Source organism: Crocuta crocuta, unplaced genomic scaffold, assembly GCF_008692635.1.
Source record: "Crocuta crocuta isolate KB4526 unplaced genomic scaffold, BGI_CrCroc_1.0 scaffold348, whole genome shotgun sequence".
In the NCBI taxonomy this organism is placed as follows: domain Eukaryota; kingdom Metazoa; phylum Chordata; class Mammalia; order Carnivora; family Hyaenidae; genus Crocuta; species Crocuta crocuta.
In genome coordinates this window covers 2,965,249-2,985,840 of record NW_027529573.1, presented here as the reverse complement: position 1 = coordinate 2,985,840, position 20,592 = coordinate 2,965,249, and the positions used below count along the sequence as shown (strand labels likewise).

The window sequence follows — 20,592 nt, the reverse complement described above, 5'->3', positions numbered from 1 at the left end:
AGTGGGCTGGGGTCAGGGATGCTGGACATGCTGCTGGGAGGACAACAGTCCCCTCGATGAGCAATTGTCCTGCATCCCTTGAGTAAGTTTTGCACGGTTTCAACATATACCGAGATTGCTGGGAACCTAATTGTGGTGAAAATCAAAGAAAGCCTGTTCCTCGTGTTGTTTTACTGGACCTTTCCTGGGACTGGGTCACCACTGCAGGAACTGAGGGCACCCCTGGCCACATCGCTTACAGTACCTGAACTACAAAACACCCAACAACTTCATCAGATCTTAGGGGTGGACGGGCCCAAACCTTTACAACACTGAAATACGTAATTTGATTCTCTTCCCTGTATGTCTCCTTTATGAAGTAACAGCATCTTACTAATTCTGAAATGATACACATAAGTAGGCTGCACAGTCCACGAATCTCCTTTAAACACAGGAAATAATGGATGCACTAGGCCCCGTATATCGTTGATAAGGGGTGTTGGTGGGACGGCACTGTGAACCACTGCTCCAACGAGCCAGGACTTCTGCCGGCTGTCTCTCCCTCGTCTCCAGGCCCCTCCACACGCTGTTCTTCCCCTTGGAGCCCTCTCTCCACTTGTGTCTGGCCAATTCGACTTGATCTACAGGCCTGAGCTCCAGCAACCCTACTCTGGGAGGTCTTTCCAGGCCCCCAGGCCCAACCTAAGCATCCCTTCCCTGTGCTCCCACAGCCCCTAGCTGCCCTCAGCATCATGTTGGCAAACTGTTGTTCCTGGAGCCCATCCTTGTTGGCCCGAGCCGATTCCATGGAATGAGCCACGGAATCCACACATCAGTCAATGTCTTAATTCTCTGCTCCTGCTGTGGAAGGAGGCGTGGTACTTACTGCTTTGGGAGCCACGTACGATCCTGACAGTGTGCCCACACCACTGGTCAGGTCAAAGAGGTCACTCAGGCCGCTACCCATGGAGGCTCCTAGGTTGGCTGGGACTGTTGCTGCTGGGGGTGCCACAAAGTTGGGGCCCCCGATCTGGAAAGGAAGGGAAAGGGGTGAGAGGTGGGTGTCAGAGGTGCGGACATCAGGGGCCCAGGCAGGAGTGGAGGCACCTGGCACTTTAGAAAACAGGACAGGGAAGGAGGGGGGTGCAGGGCTGTTGTCATAGCAACTCTATGTTGCAGAGACAAGATAGGGTGAGGCAGGTGGAGAAGAGAGGCTGTCCCCTCCCATGACCTGCAAGCCTCCAACCTTAGAGGTGACCTCTGGGACAGAGCTGGGATGCTTATAAACTAACACGCAGCCCACAGATAAAAGGAGCACCTGAGACCTCTGCCGTGAGGCTGTGCTCAGCAGATAGGAACACCCTCTCTAGGCTGTCAAAGAGGGCCCGTGGGAAGTGAGAGGAACCTGGAGATGATCCTTGGGATGACAAGGCAATTTTGTCTTAGGGTAGTAAGGACGGGACACTGGATAGAAGGCCATAGCTCAGCAGGAGGAGGGACGGCTTTGACATCATCCACCCCTTGGGATGCTGGGCCAGCACTCAGGAAGAGCAGGGACAAAGGCTTGGGGGCACAAGGGTTGAACCGTACCCCTTCAGGCTCATCCCCCATCTCCAAGCAGAAGCAGGCAGGGTGAAGAGAACAGGCAGCCACATGCAGAGAGAAAAGCCAGGAAAGAAGACAGAGAGAGACAAGAGAGAGGGAAAGAGGGAAAAGATTAGTCACTGCTGCTCCACTGAGATGAGTCTGGGGTAAGACAGTAAGACGTCTGTGCCAGGCCTGAGAGGGGGCCCAGACCGTCTCTACAAAGGGCACTACTGCCTGGGTTTCACCCCACCACCCGGTTCCTGTGCCATGACCTTTCCTACCCTTTCCCGTGCGATGCCTTGGGGACCTGAGCTAGACATGGCCAAGTGACAGGGGCTCTGCTACCCCTTCCACCTGGCTCTACCAGCTGCCTGGAGAAGCCCCAGGGAGATACCTAGTCCAGTCTTACCACCCCCTTTCTACAGAGGAGAAAGGTCTGTCCCCGACTGTTCATGGGCCTCCCAGGCCTGCCGGGCTGCTGCTCTCAACTGCTGCACGTGTAGGGCTAAGTGGACACTGGTCTGGCTCTGCCAGCTTTACCGGCCCCAGGTCTCTTGGGGCCCTCAGTGGCCTGGCAAGGGCCAAGGCGCGTGGAAGCCACATACTGTGCACTCTTGGAGGGAAGATCACCTGAACTCTTTAAGCTTCGGTTTTCCTCCCTTATAAGTAGGGAGCTACACTGTCCCCTTTGCACACAGGTGTGCCTGAGGCCCCTGGTTGGTGAATGGCACAGACAGGGCCTTCAACGATTGCTCCTCTGAAGATCATTATCAGTGTTATCCAGAAGGGGCTCCAGGACATACCAGGCTGTCGAGGCCTCCGCCAAGAAGGTCCACAGCTCCCATCTGCACCGAGGAGGTGGCCAGGGGTGGGCCGCTCACTGGGGGGCCAAGGTCCAGGTTGAGGAGGTCACCCAGCAGGTCCCCCTGGGTGGGGATGACATCCGGCTGCTCACCAGAGGGTGCTCCAGCAGGGGCTGTCTCGGGGCTCTCCGTGCTCTCACTCCTGTGAGGACACAGAAGGAAGAGGGTCAGTGGGGTAGGCACTGGGGTGTCTGAAGGAGGTCAGAGGCCCAGGGTCCAGGATCCTCCCTTAGGACAGGCACCTGTCTCCTCACAGTGCCAGAAGCACTGTCTACAGCCCCCCTCCTCTTCCCCCTTCCCACGCCTGATCCAGCTTTTTGGCTCTCCAAGAGATCCAGCTTCCTGGGGGTGAGCAAAGGGAGGGGCCCCCTATATTTCCACCACTCAGCGCACTCTAAAGACTGGATGCTGGCCCTGGAAGCCTGGGCACCCAGGCCAAACCAACCACCAGGGGGTGGCAGGGGAGGGTGAGAAGAACAGGGCTCTGGAATTAGAACTGGGTCTGAGCCTAGCTGTGCTGGCTGTGGGATGCCACACAGGCCCTCAGGCTCTCCGTGCCTATTGTCCTCATCTGTTAAATGGGGACACTCTTAGAGCTACTGTAACCATCAAATGAGGTAAATTAGTCCACACCCGGTACGGAGGAAGCATTCAGTAAAGTCACTAGAACTAGAATTTTCCTCAGACTCAGGTCTGGCATTGCCAGGGGTTACCATAGCAAGCCCGAGTGCCTGTGCTAATGACTCGGAAAACCAGGTGAGGAGGCTCGGCCTGGCATCTGGCCCGGGTCACTCACGAGGCAGTGCGAGGTGGCAGGCTCTTGTGCACAACGCCCCGGCCCCCCTCCACAAAGGCGCTGGGAGGCTTGTGGTAGACGGAGGCCAGTGTGCCTATGTAGCAGATGAGCTCGTCCAGCAGTGTGGGCTCAATGAGGTCCGTCTCTTCAGAGATGAGTGGCTTCTCAGCCAAAACCACTTCCTTGGCAGCCACTGGGTCCGTGGAGAGCAGACGCCAGTAGATGTAGCCACGGTCCCGCAAGTCTGGGTTATCAGAGTCCTGGGGAAGTGGGGTGGGTGAGGAGAAACCTATTAAACTCAGAGCAGAGCAACCAGCTGAGGGAGAGGGGGGAACCCTCCTCAAATGCCACGATCCAGATATGGTCACAGTGCTGGTCGACAACAGCAATCCTGAGCAGTCCCATGAACCTGTTCCTAAACATGGCCTGGCCCCTTGGTTTCCTACCCGAGCCCAGTATTAAATATGCCATTCCCACTCGCATCCCCACGACCCCTTCAAAATCTGCCCTCCCCGTCCTCCTACAAACCCTCTGGTTCTCCTGGACCTCCGTCTCCTCTTTAGTTTACAGTCTGGCTCAACTTCACCACCTGACCCTACTCCATCTTGATTTATTTGTGACTGAGCTCCCTGAACATTACTCTAGGGCCAACCCTCCCAACGGTGCCAGTCTTAGGGGTAGGACCTTGGCACGAAGGTCTGGCTCCTTGGACCAAAGCGCCTGCTGCAGAGTGAGGCCTGCACCGGGCGCAGCAGGGAGGCTGAGGCACCGACCTGAGTGGCCAAGCTGAGGACCTGCTGCACCAGCTCCTGGGTCTCTGTCGGCTTCTTCAGGAAGAGTTTCACAATGGCTGTCAGTAGCTGCAGCTGGACCTGCAGGAAGACAGAGACATAATAAGGAAGAAGTAGCAAGGGCTTATGTGGGGCACAGAAGGAAACCAAATCAGGCTCTCAAAGAGAGAAAAGGGTACTTTTCAAAGGCCCTGAAAGCCGAGAGCAGCTATCCCAGGTTTAGAGTTGGCCACAGAAAACAGACTAAGGCCAGGGGGCTGGTTGTTTGTAGCTCCGAGTAGACTAAACCTTGGCGTTACCACTTAGGAAGGAGGGGACCACTACTATTTGGACACTCCACCCTAGGGTCCCAGAAGCCTACTGGGGCTCCCAGCCTCACAGCATCTTAAAGGAGCTCACACAGCTTAAAAAGGCAACGTGTGTAGCTGGTGTACTTCTTAAAGGGCCAGCTGTCAATAAGCAGAGATGGTGCCAGGGATGCCCTGGAGACAGGGCCAGCAGGGCCCACAGAGCCAGCCTGTCATTGAGGAGCTGGGCTTCCACCAGAAGGCGGGAACCTCTCTTGCCCAGCCCTCTCTCAGCACCCCTTTCTCACTAAGCTGCTGCCTTCACCTGATCACGGCCCCTGCTGCCCTCAGCCTGGCCAACATCTTCTTGCCCCTTGGAGCTCATGCTGACCCCAGTACCCCGACGCTTCTGTACCCCCCATCGGCATTGCCCTACAGTATTAGAAATGCTTTCCAGCCACCAGGCTGTCCTGTGGAGACAGCCCTTTGAGGGCAGAGATCATGCCTGTCACAACTGAATCTCTGGTTATTGCTCTATCTAGTGCCCAGTGCATAGGAGGCATTTAAGAAAAAACCTGCTACCTCAGAAAACATCTCTGAAAGAACAATTCTCTGCACATAATCCTTCCTTAGCCACATCTCCTTTTTGCCAGTCGTGGGATAAGAGGAAGCCTGAGGCTCCCGAGCCAGGGCTGTGTCACAGGTGGGCCTGTGGAAGGGGGCGGGAACAGGGCTGACAGCGCCCCGAGGGCCAGGTCGGGAGGAGGGCACTGATAGAAATCCTATTATACAGGGTGGGCTGACGGCAGGAGGCAGGATGGAGGGGATATGGTCCATTTCTGGAACCAAGCAACCTAGAGTCTGTGCGATTTGGTTACACATGGGCCAATAGCAGAGGAGCAGTGGGGTGGCTGTTGCCAAGGTAGGAGGCAGCCCAGGGAACTGGCTTCCAGGACCTGGCTACAGCCCCTGGCCAGGCAGCCCAGAGGAAACCATTTATCCTCAGTTGGTGGGGAGAGGGGTGTTTGTTTCAAGGGGTTCTGATGAGCTCTGCAAATGGCAATTTATGACAGCTGACTTTGAAGCTAGAGTTACATCACACCTTATTTGAACAGGACTCTGGACAAGTCATGTAACTTCTGAGTCTGCTTCCTTATCGATAATGTGGATTTAAATACCTCACAGGGTTAATGGAAGAGTCAATGAGACAAGAAATGTAAAGAACTGGGGAGCCGGAGTGGCTCAGTCACTTAGGCATCCGACTCCTCTTGATTTCAGCTCAGATTATGATCTCACAGTTCTAGAAGATCAAGCCTCATAGTGGGCTCAGTGCTGACAGTGCAGAGCATGCTTGGGATTCTCTCTCTCCCTCTCCCCAGCTCCTACTCTCTCTCTCAAAAGAAACAAACAAACATTAGAAAAAGAAAGAAAGAGGGGCGCCTGGGTGGCTCAGTGGGTTGAGCGTCCAACTTCAGCTCAGGTCATGATCTCAGGGTTCGTGTGTCGAGCCCCATGTCGGGCTCTGTGCTGACAGCTCAGAGCCTGGAGCCTGCTTCAGATTCTGTGTCTCCCTCTCTCTCTGACCCTCCCCTGATCACGCTGTCTCTCTCTCATAAATATAAAACATTAAAAAATTAAAAATTAAAAATTAAAAAAGAAAGGAAGGAAGGAAGGAAGAAAGAAGAAAGAAAGAAAGAAAGAAAGAAAGAAATGTAAAGAACCTATCATGAATTCTGCACAATACACATAGCTGTCACCATGGTCACTGGTATCCCCACAGCCAGCAGACAGGGATTCTTTTTTTTTTTTTTTAATTTTTTTTAATGTTTATTTTTGAGAGAGACAGAGACAGAGCCCAAGTGAGAGAGGGACACAGAGAAAGGGAGACACAGAATCTGAAGCAGGTTCCAGGCTCTGAGCTGTCAGCACAGAGCCCGACCTGGGGCTTGGACTCCCGAACCGCGAGATCATGATCTGAGCTGAAGGCAGGCGCTTAACCAGCTGAGCCACCCAGACGCCCCAGCACACAGGGATTCTTTATCAAGTTCTCCTCAACCCAAGTCAGCTGGCTGCCTGGAATCATTCATCAGTGTCGGGTGGGCTACGCTGCCTGGGAACTCCGGCCACTAGCCTGACTCCTCCCACCCCTCACCCACACACAACACCCCTTATGTCAGCACGCATGTTCACGGCAACCCTCCTGCCATGATGGCCCTGCCCCTGCCATCCAGACAGGGGCGAGGCACAGGCTAGACTGATATACGACCTCAGTTAAGACTTTCTGAGCTCTAGGTCCAAGGGTGGAGAGGCCTAGGAGCCCAGGAGAAGGGGGCTCAAGGAGATCATCCAAAATAAGTTTCCAAGCTGCAAAGCACTTAACAAGTATTCTTATAAAAGCTCTGAGTGGTGCTGTGAACCCAGGAGGCAAAGGGAGCTGGCCACTTAAAACCACCATCACCATAACCCAGCTACTGTTTGCTAAGCACTGGAGTGGCCAGTTTACACACATCATCCAATAAGCTTTGCAGGAACCTGGGCTCGAGACAAAGAAACAGGCTTGGCAAGTTTAATTTGCTCCAGGTCACCCAGCGCGGGAGGAGCCTGGACTTCCTGGAGCCCAGCTTTCCCTTGTCCAACTTCTCTAATCCTAGGCTCTTCAGCAGGCTTTGCCAAGGGGGAAGCGGCTACAAAAGATTTCCTCTACTATACGGGCAGAAACACCCCCCAGAGGACATCCTCTGCAGTAATCCCAAGCAGGACTCGACTGCAGGGGCACAAGTGATCCCAAACCACGCTCTGCTTCTCTCAGAGACAAGCGAGTGAGGGGGTGGGTGTGAAAGTGAAAGCAAGCCCGGGGCAGGCTGGCAGCCGCCTTGGCAGGTGGCAGTGGGAGCGGGATGCAGGATGGCAGGAGTTAGTACTATTATTTTGTGATGGACATCTGTTGTTTTTGCCCACCCAGCATCTAGTCTGTCTTCTGCTACCACAAATGCTGGCTTTCCTTCAGAAAATCACCCTCTGCACTGCCCCGTCCAATCCACAGAGACTGCGACAAATGTCCAAGAGGCATAGTCACTTGGAATCATGGCGACTGGCTCAGGAGAATGCAAACAGGCCAGGACTGTTGCTGGAACTACCAAGGGAAGGGAGTCAAGGGAGTCGCTAAGCTGTTAAGGACACAGCCTGGAATGACTGGCCTCACACAGGCTCCACTCTGTGGAGCCTTCCTAAGGGAGAAGCCACCCCAGGGAGACAGAGAGAGCCCGATGCCACCATTTGGGCACCCTCACCCAAGTATGCTGGAAGAGAGCACACTCCCGGAACTTATCAGCTACAGGAACCAGTAGGTCCCCTTTGTTGCCTGGACCAATTTGCTTTTAAATCAGTTCTGACCAACACCAATACTACCATTCATGAGTGCTCATCAAGGGATGGGCACATGTTAGGGACATTACACAAAGCATCCCATTTAACTTTCAGAGTGACAGGATGAGAGAAAGTCTTATGATCCTCATCTTACAAATGAGGAAACTGAGGCTCAGAGAAGCAGAGAATTAGCGTAAAGCCACCATGCCAGGAAGGGGCAGAAGAGGGGTTTGCACTCTGGGGTCTCCTATTCCAAGGCTCATGCTCTCACCCAACAGGTTACACTCCCCAGTTGGACAGCAAAGGTGTCTGTGCTTACAAACACGTTTTAGAAGCCCCTTCGCAAGAGCAGACAGTGCCTGGTTCACAGAAAATGAAATACAATATGAAAAGATGTTCAACCCCACTCAGAACAGAAATGCAAACAAAACCAACCAAGGTATACTTTGTTGTTTATCAGATTGGCAAAAATTGTTTGAGAATGTACTAGGTTGGCAAGGAGGTAAAGTGGTTATGCCACCTCTGAGATTGGAATGTAAACCAGAATGCTGTCTACATCAAGAGAAATGTGGAACAGCTACTCGCATCACCAACGCACGGCCCCTTCTACCAGAAAGAATTTATCTAAGAGGGCGCCTGGGTGGCTCAGTCGGTTAAGCATCTGACTTTGGCTCAGGTTATGATCTCACGGCTCGTGGGTTCGAGCCCCACATCGAACTCTCTGCTGACGGCTCACAGTCTGGATCCTGCTTCAGATTCTGCATCTCCCTCTCTCTCTGCCCTGCTTACACTTTGTCTCTCTCTCAAAAATATATAAACATCAAAAAAAAAATTTATCTAAAGATTTATGCCCCAGCTAGACTTGCAGATGTGTCCTACACAGGTTATTCACAGTAGTATTGATTTAAAAGAGCAGAAGACTGACACTTTCATATCTATCAGGGGAGGCTGGTGAAATAAACATGGCAGTATGCAGCTGCAGAGTCCCATAAATTAGTAATAGCAGGGCCTTTGGATAGATTTTTAAGGGAAAAAGGCAAGGTATTATACAATTTGACAGTGTATAGTGTGCGATCAGTAGTGTTTATTTATTTTGATTATTTTAAATGTTTCATTTTTTTGAAAGAGAAACAGAGAGAGAGAGAGAGATAGAGCATGAGTGGGGGAGGGGCAGCGAGAGGGGGAGACACAGAATCTGAAACAGGCTTCAGGCTCTGAGCTATCAACATAAATCCTGACATGGGGCTCAGACTCACAAACTGCGAGAGATCATGACCTGAGCCCACATCAGATGGATGCTTAACCGAATGAGCCACCCAGGCGCACCTTACTTATTTATTTTTAAAGATTATGTATTTATTTTGAGAAAGAGAGAGAGAGGGAGAGCGCACGTGGGAAGAACAGAGAAAGAGAGAGAATCCCAAGCAGGCTCTGCATTGTCAGTGTGACAACAGAGCCAGTCGGCGCCCCATGATAGTGTCTAAAAATAAATGAGAGGCAATATATACATGGTTGAGCCTCATTATTCACAGAGTCCATATTTCAAATTTGCCTATTTCCTAAAATGTACTTGTAACCCCAGAATTAATGTCTGGGGGGCTTTCACGATCTTGAACAGCAAAGTGCAGAGCAGCGAAAAGTTCAAGTTGCCCGAGATACACACTTGCAGCTGAGACCAAAGGAGGTGATACTCTGCCTTGGTTCAGCTCTCCTACTGTAAATAAGTGGCCTTTTCACAATCTACTTAATACCACATTTTTCACTTTTTTTTTTTTTTTGGTGATTTCACTGTTTAAAAATGGTCCCCAAGTGTAACACTGAAGTGCTATCTAGTGTTCCCAAGTGCAAGGAGGCTGTGATGTGCCTTATGGAGAAAATACGTATGTTAGTTAAGCTTCGTGCAGGTGTGAGTTATAGTACTGTGGCCATGAGTTCAATGTGAATGAATCAAGAATATATATTAAAGTGTCCCTAAACAGGAACACACAAAAAACAAGATTATATATTGATTGATGAAACTGTTGTAATCAAAGGCTTGTAGGAACCCAAGAACTCTACACTTCTCTTAGAAACAGTGGGTTCAGAACTTGCTAATTCAATGTTTGCAGTGACTTTATAGAACATAAGTACCATGAATAATAAGAAACAACTACATATGTATATGTTTACTTATACATAGGAGTGTGTATTGTATTCCTATACTAACTGTAAAGGTATCCCCAAGAAACCAGTAAATGACACTGATGATCTCTGTGAGGAGAACTGGGTTGTCGGGGTGCCTGGGTGGCTCAGTCAGTTAAGTGTCTGACTTCAGCTAATGGTCTGTGGGTCTGTGGGTTCGAGCCCTGTGTCGGGCTCTGTGCTGACTGTTCAGAGCCTGGAGCCTGCTTCAGATTCTGTGTCTCCCTCTCTCTGCCCCTCAATAATAAATAAACTTACAAAAATTATTCAAAAAAAAAAAAAAAAAAAGAACGGGGTCATCCATCAGGAAAAGTGGTAGGAAGACTTTTCACTATATATCTGTTCATATTTTTTCAATTTTGAGCCAGGGCAAAGTTATTATCTATCCAAAGATAAATATGAAATTAAACCCAATTAATTAAACTTCTGCCTACCATCACAGACTGTCCTCACAGTACCCCTTTAGGTACTGCAGTGTGAGAGGAAAAGGGGCCACACCTGTCAGCCCTACATCACTTACCTGTCCACACTGTCAATGCTGTATTGTGAAGGGCAGGGCCCTGAGGCCTGCTGCCCGAGGGGAGGATTTCAGGGCAGGATGGACTGTAGTGGTGCCAAGCCGACAGTCATGACCCACACCCTGGCCCAAGTCACCCCACTGGACAGCTCACCTGGGTGCTCTCGTCATGGAAGCCCTCAAGGAAGCTCTCCAGCAGCTCGTCAGCGTTGTCGATTCGCTCGGCGTACTCGCCTACAATCCAAATCATGGCAGCCCGGGCCTCAGGCTCATCCAGGGAGTCCAGGTTCTCGCACAGCGTGGCAATCACACTCTCGTACCTGACAGATGGGCACACAGCCAGCATATGAGCAATGAAGGAGCCGAGGAGCCCAGGGGAGGCCCAGTAGGGGCCAAGAGAGACAGGACGTTGTCCCACAAAGCTCTGAGAGGGTGGCGAGCAATGGGATTTGAGTTTATCTGTTACATTCTAGTGCTTATTTTGGTGTGGGGAGCAGAGGAGCAGCAGCTCAGGAAAATAAGAAAGAAAACAATGGCTTTCTTTTGAGAATATGCCATTTATGGCTGAGAAATAAGGAAGAGGGGAGAGGCTCCTTCTTGCTTTTCCTCCCCAACACCCCTGTCCCCAGCAAGAGCCACATCACTCTCACACTGGGAGGGGTGGGCACGTACTTGTTGGGGTACTTGCGGAAGATGTCCTTGATGACCACGATGGCTTCCTGCACCACATAGTTGACCTTGGTCTGGATGAGATCCAGCAGCGTGCTCACACAGCGCTCCGCAGATTGCTGTGGGGAGAGGAATGTGGGCAAGGCCCTTGCACCCACTCCCAACAGAACCTCTAATGACCATGCCTTGGCCGAGGGCTCAGCCATGCCTTGCCCCCTTCCTTGCCACAGCAGGAAAACAGGAGAACACGCTGCCCAGACAACAAGTGGGAGACTGCATGCAAAATGACAGCCTGGGGATGGCAGGGACACAGAGAGATAGACTGAGAAGGCGAGCAGAGCTCCTGAGAGTGAGGAGGGTATTTGCAGTGTCTCCAGGCCAAGCCTGGAGAATGACTATGCTTTAGGCTGATACCACCTCTCTTCTACTTGTTTCTCAAAATGGGTCTTATGACCGAAACCAGAAAGTCTCTATTTGAACCCAACCCCCAAGTTTCACCAGTGCCCTCGTGGGAGAGATTCTCAGGATGCCATCATAAGCAGCAAGGGGAAAATGCTTCAAAGGCTGGGCTGAGGTGACCAGCTGTCCCAGGATCTCTCAGTCCCCAGAGGACTAATTTAAGGAGAGTCACCTCACTGGTCAAGGAACAATGCCATAGGCAGAGAATGGGAAGGATGAAATACCAGGACACAGGGGCCTGGACAGCCCTTGGGAGCATGGATAGAAGGATGTTTGCACAGTCAAATCATGATTATTGCTAAAATGTACAGCGGGCAGAGCCCCATCCCCAAACTCTAAGGACTGAAAGCGAGGTCTACCAGGGCCACCACTGGCTGGGGCTGCTGCACCATCTTAGCTAATGCTGCAGAGCCCACAGTTACAGATGGGTGTGTTTCATCTGCAACAACCTGAAGGCCTGAAGGCGATTACAGAGAGAGGAGCCTAATCAGATCCGCAAAATGGGTGCCTTGGGGTCTCCAGGGGTGACCCTCAGGCCTTCCTGGACCATGAGCAACTGGCCGATTCTGCTAGTCAGACTGGTTTCCTGGTTTCAGCTTCCTTCCCCTCCCTCTCCCCACCAGAGGACAGAGTTCCAGAGCCTCACCTCCACCTTGATGGCACAGCGGCCAATGGCTCGCACAGCCTTCCGTACAAAGTCCACATCCACCTCTGTTGCATACTCTTTCAGCTCTGCCAGAACCTGTGGCCCAAACAGAGAAGATGGGGTTGGAGTTGGGGGGATCTGACAGGGCAACCAGCACCCCAGACAATGCGTATGCACAGACCCCAGAAGGATGAGAGTCTGCCTCCTGTTTGAGGTGGAAGGGCCAAGGGAAGGAGAGAACTGTCAGGTAGCCCAAGAGGAAAGCAGGGAAGGACTAGTTGGCAGGGCTGGACAACCCTTCTTTAGGCTGATCTAGCTAACACGGCCACCTAACTACCACTTTTCTATGGATAGATGATAAGTGACAGGGAGCACAAATGCCTTAATCATAAAAATGTCAGTAAGAGTTGCTGACTGCTTGCTTCTGGAGCCCCGTGCTAGGCACTCTTCATGAGATGAACCGTTAATGGGGAGACAAGGCGGCCTGCTCCGAGACCACGGCGTGGCGGCGGCGGTGCTGTCCAACACCAGAGCTCCCGCCGCTGGCTGCAGCCCTCTGCTGACCTGGGCGATGTTGGCCTGGGAGGCCAGACGGATCATGATGTCCAGCTTCTCCAGCTTCACGTAGATGGGGTCATTGTACTTCACAAAGAAGACCTTCATTTCGTGCTTCAGGATCTCAGGCCTGGTGGCAGGACAGGATTGTCCGAAAAGCAAAAAGCAAGGTGTAAGCCCTATGAGAAAACCCCTTCCATGTTTACTGGGGCATTTCTGGGGTCTGAGGTAGACCCTGACATCTGTGACGGCAGTCACTGCCATGGCTGCACATTTCTGGGCGAGGATCCACTGACTGGCCTGAGGAAGGTTCTGAGTGGCCATTTATGACCAATCATATCCCAGGAAGGGAAGAGGGAATATGAGCAAGAGACAGCTCATATTTGAGAGGTAGCAGGCACCAGGTGACAGGTGTGGCAATCAGACCTTGTGCCAAACCCAGCCTGTGACCTCAGGCCTCTGCTTCCCCACTCATGAAATCAAAATGACAGTATATAGGAAGCGTTACTATTGCAGGCCTCAGTCTGCAGTCCTAAAAAGGCCTGGCATTGGGAACTCAGTTTTCGGGAGTGTTCTCATTGTTCCCTAAATGATAAAGGTGGCTAATTGTGCTTACACTGTTTGTATAAATAATATGATTTATGCTGAATATCCTCTTTCCTTCTGGGGGTCTGAAATTTTGCTAGGTGCCTCTGTGACCAGCCCCCAATAAAAACCTAGGGCGCTGAGTCTCCAATAGGCATCCCTGGGCAGAAAAATTACACACAAGTTGCTGCATTTTTTGTTATTGGGGGAAGAGTGTGCTCTGCATGACCTCCTCCCTGTACACGGATTCCTCCAGACTCCACCTGTGTGTCCTTCCAATGTCCACACTATTTCTGAGCCGTGAGAACAACTATATGCTGACTCCCACGAGTCCTTGTAGTGAATCTTGGAATATGGGGTTGGTCCCGGGGACCCCGATAGATACCTACAGGGTGAGAGGTAGACAGGAAGCATCTAGCATGATCGACGCCAGCCTCCAAGAAGGCACTTGCTATGCAGGAGCTGTCACCAGTGTCACTGCCCCTTCCTCAATGGGTGCCACCCACCTCGTTTTTCTTAGATGAGGAAACCTGAAAGGTGCAGGGGCTTACACCAGGTCACACACCTAGTATAGTCAGGGTGAGAGTGAGAGTCACCACCCCCAACTCCTATGCCCTTTCCAGAACAGAAGAAAGGAAGGAAAAAGCAGGAGGGGAGAAGACACAGCAGACAGGAAGGAGGGACCCTACCCAGGTAGTACTCAGTGCTGCTGTACAAGCCACAGGGAGGTCCTGGAAAAGCAAGGAGCCTTTGTCGTGCCTGATGGGGGACACAGGATCCCAAGCTAGGGGACAGGAAGGCTGATTTCTGCAATCAGGACTTGACAAAAGCTGCCCAGTCATGTTGGGACTGGGCCAGGTGGTGTCCAGGCAACGCAGTCAACTTCTTAAGAGATTTGCCACGTTAAATATAGCACAGGGAGCCCTTCCCGCTTATCAGGACGTATAGGTCGCTGCACCTCAGTAAATCCCACACCACAACTATGAATGAATCACCAATCTCATGGCTCTGTGTAGGTACTCAAAAAGTTTTCCCAAATTTGCCTCCCAAACCTTCACAACGGTCACGATTCCGTTGCCATCTCTAGGCCCCCAAGAGTGTCCTAAGAACCAGAATGATGCTTCAAGGACACAGAGCTGTGCTATTTTCCAAGAAAGAATGTTTACAAGAGGCCCTTGTCCTCCACGTAACCCCCCTCCCAGCAAGGGGGCCGCCAGAATGCATGGATGCTCACGAGTTAGTTGCTGAGAGAGCCATTTGACCAGCCTCAGTCTGGTCTCTGGATTGTTCCAGGGAACCCTCCTGTTCTGGGCCTCTCAGACTCACACTGCTAGCTATTTTCCAGTGCCACCAACCCTGGCTATCAGGTACCTTCCCTTAGAAGCAGGGGTTACAGCTGTGATCGTTCCCATAGGGCGAACAGAAATGGTCTGAGTGACTTTCACATTCCCCTCCTCAGCCCCAAGGCCGATGCAAAGTCTGTAGCACCTCACCACTTTGAAGTCCTCCAATCTCAGAGAATTTGGCTAAAGCCATAGACTCATAGACTCTGTCCTTAGGGACGGACACACACACACACACACACACACACACACACAATCTTACACCCTGTTTCAGGAGGGTTCTGTGGACTGTGGAGCTATCTCTGGTCTGTGGGTAAGAAGCACCACGCTGCTCTTTACCTGAGCTGCTATTCTGATTAGGCGAAGTCAGGGTTTCTCATGTTCAGCACTACTGGCATTCACAGATGGAGAGTTCTCTGCAGGTGGAGGCTGTCCTGTGCGCTGTACACCGCTGAGCAGCATCCTTGGCCTCCAACCACTAGGTGCCAGTAGCACCTCCCGAAGTGTGACAACCAAAAATGTCTCCAGGCATTTCTAAATATCCCTTGGGGAACAAAGCTGCCTGTGGCTAAGACTCTGGGTTAAGCTATTGAGACTTCCTGCATGGTGACAGGGCAGCATCCCTTTCGTGTCCTGACCCCAGCAGGAGATGCCCCCTGACCCCGAGTGCACACAGCACGTGTGCAGCAGCCCGTGTACCTTTTCTGTACGATGAGGTTGATGTTGCGCAGGGCCACGTACTGCAGCTCAGGCTCGGCCGACAGCAGCGTGACCAGGGGCGGGGCCAGCTTCTTGAGCAGTGTGCCATAGTAGTCCAGGTCCTTGGACAACATCTCCATGAACTTCATCAGCACCTTCACAGCAGACAGCACCACAGCAGAATTGGCGTGGGAGAGCCTGGGGGTGACCCGCTCGCAGATGCTGGGGTCCATTCCAAGGGGGGACAAACAGGAGAGACAGACAAGGGAAACACCCTGTTTTTAGTTATTGAGGGAGTATGTTTTCTGTAATAGGATCAAGATCCTGCTTCTGCTGCTTGCTAACTGAGAGGTTAAAACCACTCAAGAGTCTCAGTTTCTTCATCTAGAAAACAGAGGTGAGGGTACCAACTTCACAGGGTTGCTGAGGGCTAACATGAGATAAATCACATAAAGCACCAAGCAAGGTGCATGGTAATTAATAAATACTGGGTAACTGTCAAATCCCTTCCTTCCCTCGCTGCAAGGGCATTCAAAAGGGGCAAGGTATCATGATGGTTAAGACCAAAGGTCAGGGGAGACCCAGGCGGGTGACTTGCATGACTTCTTCCACCTTCTAAGCCAGTGTTTCCTTACCTGTAAAATGTAGACAATGATGGGGCAGCTTCCAGAGAGGTGCGTTAAGGAACATCTAATGTATTGGAAGCACTCAGCAGAGACCCAGCCACCCAGAAAGAATCCAACGAATGGTGACTCTGGTACTATCCACCTCCTTTACTCAGCCCAAGGTGACCAGGGTCTCTGTCAGCAACCAGATCAGGCGCTGGCTTCTGTTCTGTCTGTACCATGCTGAGCAGGGAGCTGACTGCCTGGCTCTGGCCTCCCCTGAGATGTGTCTGTGGGGCAGAGCCCTGGTGGAGGGCCCAGTAGAGGTCTGAGGCCCAGCTCATGGTTGGAGCCGTGCAAGGATCAGGTCCCACTGGACTGGCAAGCAAGGGGCAGCCTGCTCACCTCTGGGCCTCTCGGTCATCTTTGGGCGTATAGTTGGCCAGGCAGTCCAGGATGAAGATCTGGCCCCACTCGGTGCACTCATTCAGGGCTGTCAGTAGCTTATTAATGGACTGCGGGTTCAGGTCAAGCAGGTTGCTGCTCGGGTGAGACTCGGCGATCTCTGACAGGGCAGCCACTGCATTTGCCACCACCTGGTTGAGAGGGTGGAAGAGGCAGAGGCTGGGGGCGCTGCTCGGGCCACGGGGCATTGGGGGTAATCATGCTGGCCGGTCAGAGGCTGAATATCCTGAAAGGGACAGGACCCGATGGGCAAAGTCTGCAGCATCGAAACCCTCTCTGAGCATTCACCCTACTGACTCCCCTGTAAAGCAGAACAAACCTAAGTGCCCATAACCAGTGAAAAAAAAAAAGAGGCAAAACAAAAGAAACAAAGGAAAGATCGGCTCCAAATGCCCGGCAACAGAAAGCATTCCTAGCTACCTAACACACGGCTCCGGTCTACCAGCTACAGCAGCTCACTCAGGGGCTGTCAAGGGTGCTTCTTGGAGCTAAAAGATTCTGCAGAGCCCCCCAGGGCTGCTGCTAACAGATGGGGGCTGGAGTCCAGGGGGGTTGCCAGGTGAAGCACTGGGCTCTCAACCCATTTTCACCAGAAGAGCTGTTTTTATGTGTGTTCTGCAGGGTTTTGAACTTTTCCCTGTAACAAACGGTGCTGTGCTGGCCACTCTGCACCCGTGTGTGATCAGTGTTTCTGCAGGACACAGTGGGATGGCTGGGCTGAGGGGTTTATGCATTTCACTTTTTTTTTAAGTTTTATTTAAGTAATCTCTACACCCAACATAGGACTCAAACTCACAACCCTGAGATCAAGAGTCACACACTCCCTGGGGTGCCTAGGTGACTCAGTTGGTTAAACGTCTGGCTTTGTCTCAGGTCATGATCTCATGGTCCATGAAATGGAGCCCTGCGTCGGGCTCTGTGCTCAGAGCTGTGAGCACTAAGCCAGGAGTCTGCTTCAGATTCTATGTCTCCTTCTCTCTGCCCTTCCCTTGCTCACACTCCATCTCTCCCTCTCTCAAAAATAAACATTAGGGGTGCCTGCCTAGGTGGCTCAGTTGGTTAGGCGTATGGCTCAGGTTATGACCTCATAGTCTGTGAGTTCAAAACCCACGTCAGGCTCTGTGCTGACAGCTCAGAGCCTGGAGCCTGCTTCAAATTCTGTCTCCCTTTCTCTCTGTCCCTGCCCCCTCAGGCTCTGTCTCTCTCTGAAAAATAAATAAACGTTAAAAAAAAGTAAACATTAAAAAAAAAGTCGCACACTCCTCCCACTGAGCCAGCCAGGCACCTTTGTGCATTTCACTTTAAACAGGGCCTGCCGCTCTGAACCGCTCCCATCCTGTGTGTGAGGAGAGGAGCTCCTTCCCAGCCACACCCTGGTGCCCTGTCCTCCAGGCTATGCTACTTCAAGAGTGACCCTCTGCACCCTGCAAAGATGTGGGGAAGGGAAAAGTACCTCACATTCAGAGCTCACTGATGGTGTCAGTAAGACAGTGACAGTGACAGTGAGTGACAGGAAAGGGAAGAAGGGCACTAGTCTTCGTTGCATGCCCACTGTGTGCCAGGCCATGCCAGGCACATTACCTTCACAGGTTACGCCTCACAGCACTTCTGCCAGCCACGGAGAATTAGATCCATCTTACTGATGAAAAAAAGAGGGCTCTGGAAAGTCAGGCAGCCTGCCCAAGGTCGCATAGCTCAGGTTAGAATGGGCGCAGAGAAGGCAATTCAGGTCTAGCTCACTCCAAAGATGGTTCCCAAACCACTGTAGGGAGGCGAACAATTAGCCTTTCCAGCAAGGCTCGGACTTCCAGGAGCCAGAGTGCCTGGTGGAGGGTCACGCCGAGGTGTTCCCAAACAACCCAGTGAGTAAAGGAACTGGCATGGTGGGTGGCAACGGCTTACCATGGGGTTAGAGTCAGAGATGAGGTCCTTAAGGGTGTCCAGGAAGCCCTGGTCCTCTACCAGCTGGGCGTTGATGTCGTGGAGCTTGGCTACGCACACGGCTGCCGTTTTGCGCACGTAAGGGTCTTCATCCTTCAGGCACTTCCGGAGTGGTTCACACAGGTACTCTGTGATCTTGTCAACGCGGATGCAGCCCATGGTCCGCACGGCCAGGGCCCGGATTAAGGGATTGGGATCTTCACAGTCCTGAGGAGAATCAGCCATTGGCCAGGGGAGCAGGGGCAGACTGAGCAACATCAGGTGCTGCCATGGGGTCTCCCACCAACTGTGGCCACCAGTGCCGGCAATAAGTGCCATGTAGGGACAGCCAGCATTTGCCAGATACTGTGCTGGGGCTTTGTGCGAGGTTGCCTCTGATTTTCACAGCAGACACACAATACTGTTCCCATTTTACAGGTGGAGCAGCTGAGGCTCCCAGGAAGACAGGGAGCTTGCCCAGTCACAGAGCAGAGCTGTGATTCAAACCCACATCCATCCAGCACCATAACCCACAGAACCCCTCGTGTGCCCAAATCTGAGCACTGACAGGGCGAAGGGAGCTAGGAAGTTTCTAAGGGTACACAGCACTGACACTTCAAGTTCTCGTTTGCTCCTTAATCTGGAGGATGGAAAACACAGAAAAGGACAAAGTCTAGAAGGGGAACACAGAAGCTCTTAGATGCTTTCTGAATCCTGCCCTGGCAAAGGATGTAGGGCAATGGTGCATCCCAGGGGGACATGGGGATCAATAGGCCTTAGGCCACCTCATGCGGAATGAGTTAGCAGGGTCTGTAGCAACTGATTTTCTGAGAGAGTGGGAGCCCTCTGCTGGAGGACTAGGCAGCCCTCAGGCTAGGAGTCAGACGGACTAGAAAGGAGCCTGAGTGTTTTTGCTCAGGGCCATAGTGTCCTATCCCAAGAGATGGAAGGGAGATGGAGCATTGAGCACCCAGGCCCTTTTGTTCTTTCTTCCACCAAGCTCCCACTCACCTTCACAAAGGTGTTGACGGCCATGATGGCCATGTCGGGCTGACTCTTGGCATAGTTCATCAAATACAGGTACACCAGCTTCTTCAGCTCCAGGTTGTCCGTCTGCATGCAGTTCACCACGTCGGGGAAGAGGGCACTGGAAAGTCAAAATGGTGTGAGTGTGGATAAGGCTGAAGAAAGGAAGATTTTTCAAACAGCTAATGGGGAATGGAGGGGGGATGTGGGACACAGAGATAGCGGATAGGAGGGAAGTAAAAAGATAACAGGACTTCCTAGTAAAAGGGAGGACATTAGCTCTGCTCTGTTACCAAGAACACTAATTCGTAGAAACAGAACCCAAAAGTCGATCTGAAAAGCAAAGTCCTCCGTTCTTGTCACAGGGTTCATTCACATACGAGCTCTGTAGCCCATAAGACCTGGCTCAACCCCAGGTCTGTCTAGCGCTGGCTGTATGAAGTTGGGAAAACTCCTTCATCTTCCTACCAAGTCTCAGTTTCCTCACCTGAAGGAAAGGTGAAACAAAACCCCATTACACAGGGCCTTTATGATAATGAAAGACAACATATTTTAGGTGTCTGGTCCTTGACATCCAAGACATGCCGAATACCTGAAAACAACTGTTTTCCTTCCCTGATACTGAGCATGGCCCCTTATATTAGGGTGTTAGGTCCAGAAGGTTGTAAGGAAGCAGGGATGGGCCATGCTACTTTGACCACAATGGCCAGCTCAGGTACCCACTAAAAACTAGGCCAGCATGTGTGGAGCACATGCTACATACCAGGCTTGGCGCTAAGGGCTTTATATACATGGTCTCATTTAATAGTCCCAAGAAGCCAGGCTATTATCCTCATTTTACAGAAGACAACATGAGGTTCGTAAGTGTCAACTTGCCTGAGGAGCCAGGCCTGGCTCTAAAGCCTGTGCTCGTGACTGCTATTAATCCGGGGGGAGCCCCTCCCAACATGGTACACCACAGTCCAGAGTCATAGGCCCTTTCAGATAGGAAATATGCTTTTTTAAAAAGTTTTAAAAAAATTTTAACGCTTTTTTATTTGAGAGAGAGAGAGAGGCACAGAGAAGAGAGAGAGAGAGACAAAGAATCTGAAGCAAGCTCCAGGCTCTGAGATGTCAGCACAGAACCTGATGTGGGGCTCAAACTCATGAACTGCGAGATAATGACCTGAGCCAAAGTCGGACGCTCAACTAACTGAGCAGCCCAGGTGCCCCTAAAAAAAAGTTGGGTTTTTTTTTTTTTTTTAAGTTTATTT

General features: G+C 51.7%; 1 protein-coding gene across 2 annotated transcripts in view; it reads right to left on the bottom strand.

Annotated features, from left to right (window-relative positions):
• The window catches only part of AP1B1 (adaptor related protein complex 1 subunit beta 1), a 54,854-nt gene that overhangs the window by 10,389 nt on the left and 23,873 nt on the right, over nt 1–20,592 (bottom strand). The window contains exons 4-16 of one of the 2 annotated variants that reach the window (XM_077761640.1): nt 19,325–19,460; nt 18,296–18,541; nt 16,334–16,524; nt 15,324–15,545; nt 12,706–12,826; nt 12,142–12,237; nt 11,040–11,155; nt 10,522–10,687; nt 3,999–4,097; nt 3,226–3,485; nt 2,370–2,571; nt 1,570–1,590; nt 866–1,009 (exon numbers count right to left, since the gene is read on the bottom strand). In XM_077761640.1, coding sequence (XP_077617766.1) covers nt 866–1,009; nt 1,570–1,590; nt 2,370–2,571; nt 3,226–3,485; nt 3,999–4,097; nt 10,522–10,687; nt 11,040–11,155; nt 12,142–12,237; nt 12,706–12,826; nt 15,324–15,545; nt 16,334–16,524; nt 18,296–18,541; nt 19,325–19,460 — 2,020 coding nt within the window. The remainder of the gene's footprint in view (nt 1–865; nt 1,010–1,569; nt 1,591–2,369; nt 2,572–3,225; nt 3,486–3,998; nt 4,098–10,521; nt 10,688–11,039; nt 11,156–12,141; nt 12,238–12,705; nt 12,827–15,323; nt 15,546–16,333; nt 16,525–18,295; nt 18,542–19,324; nt 19,461–20,592) is intronic. The other variant, XM_077761642.1, reaches the window with a different exon arrangement.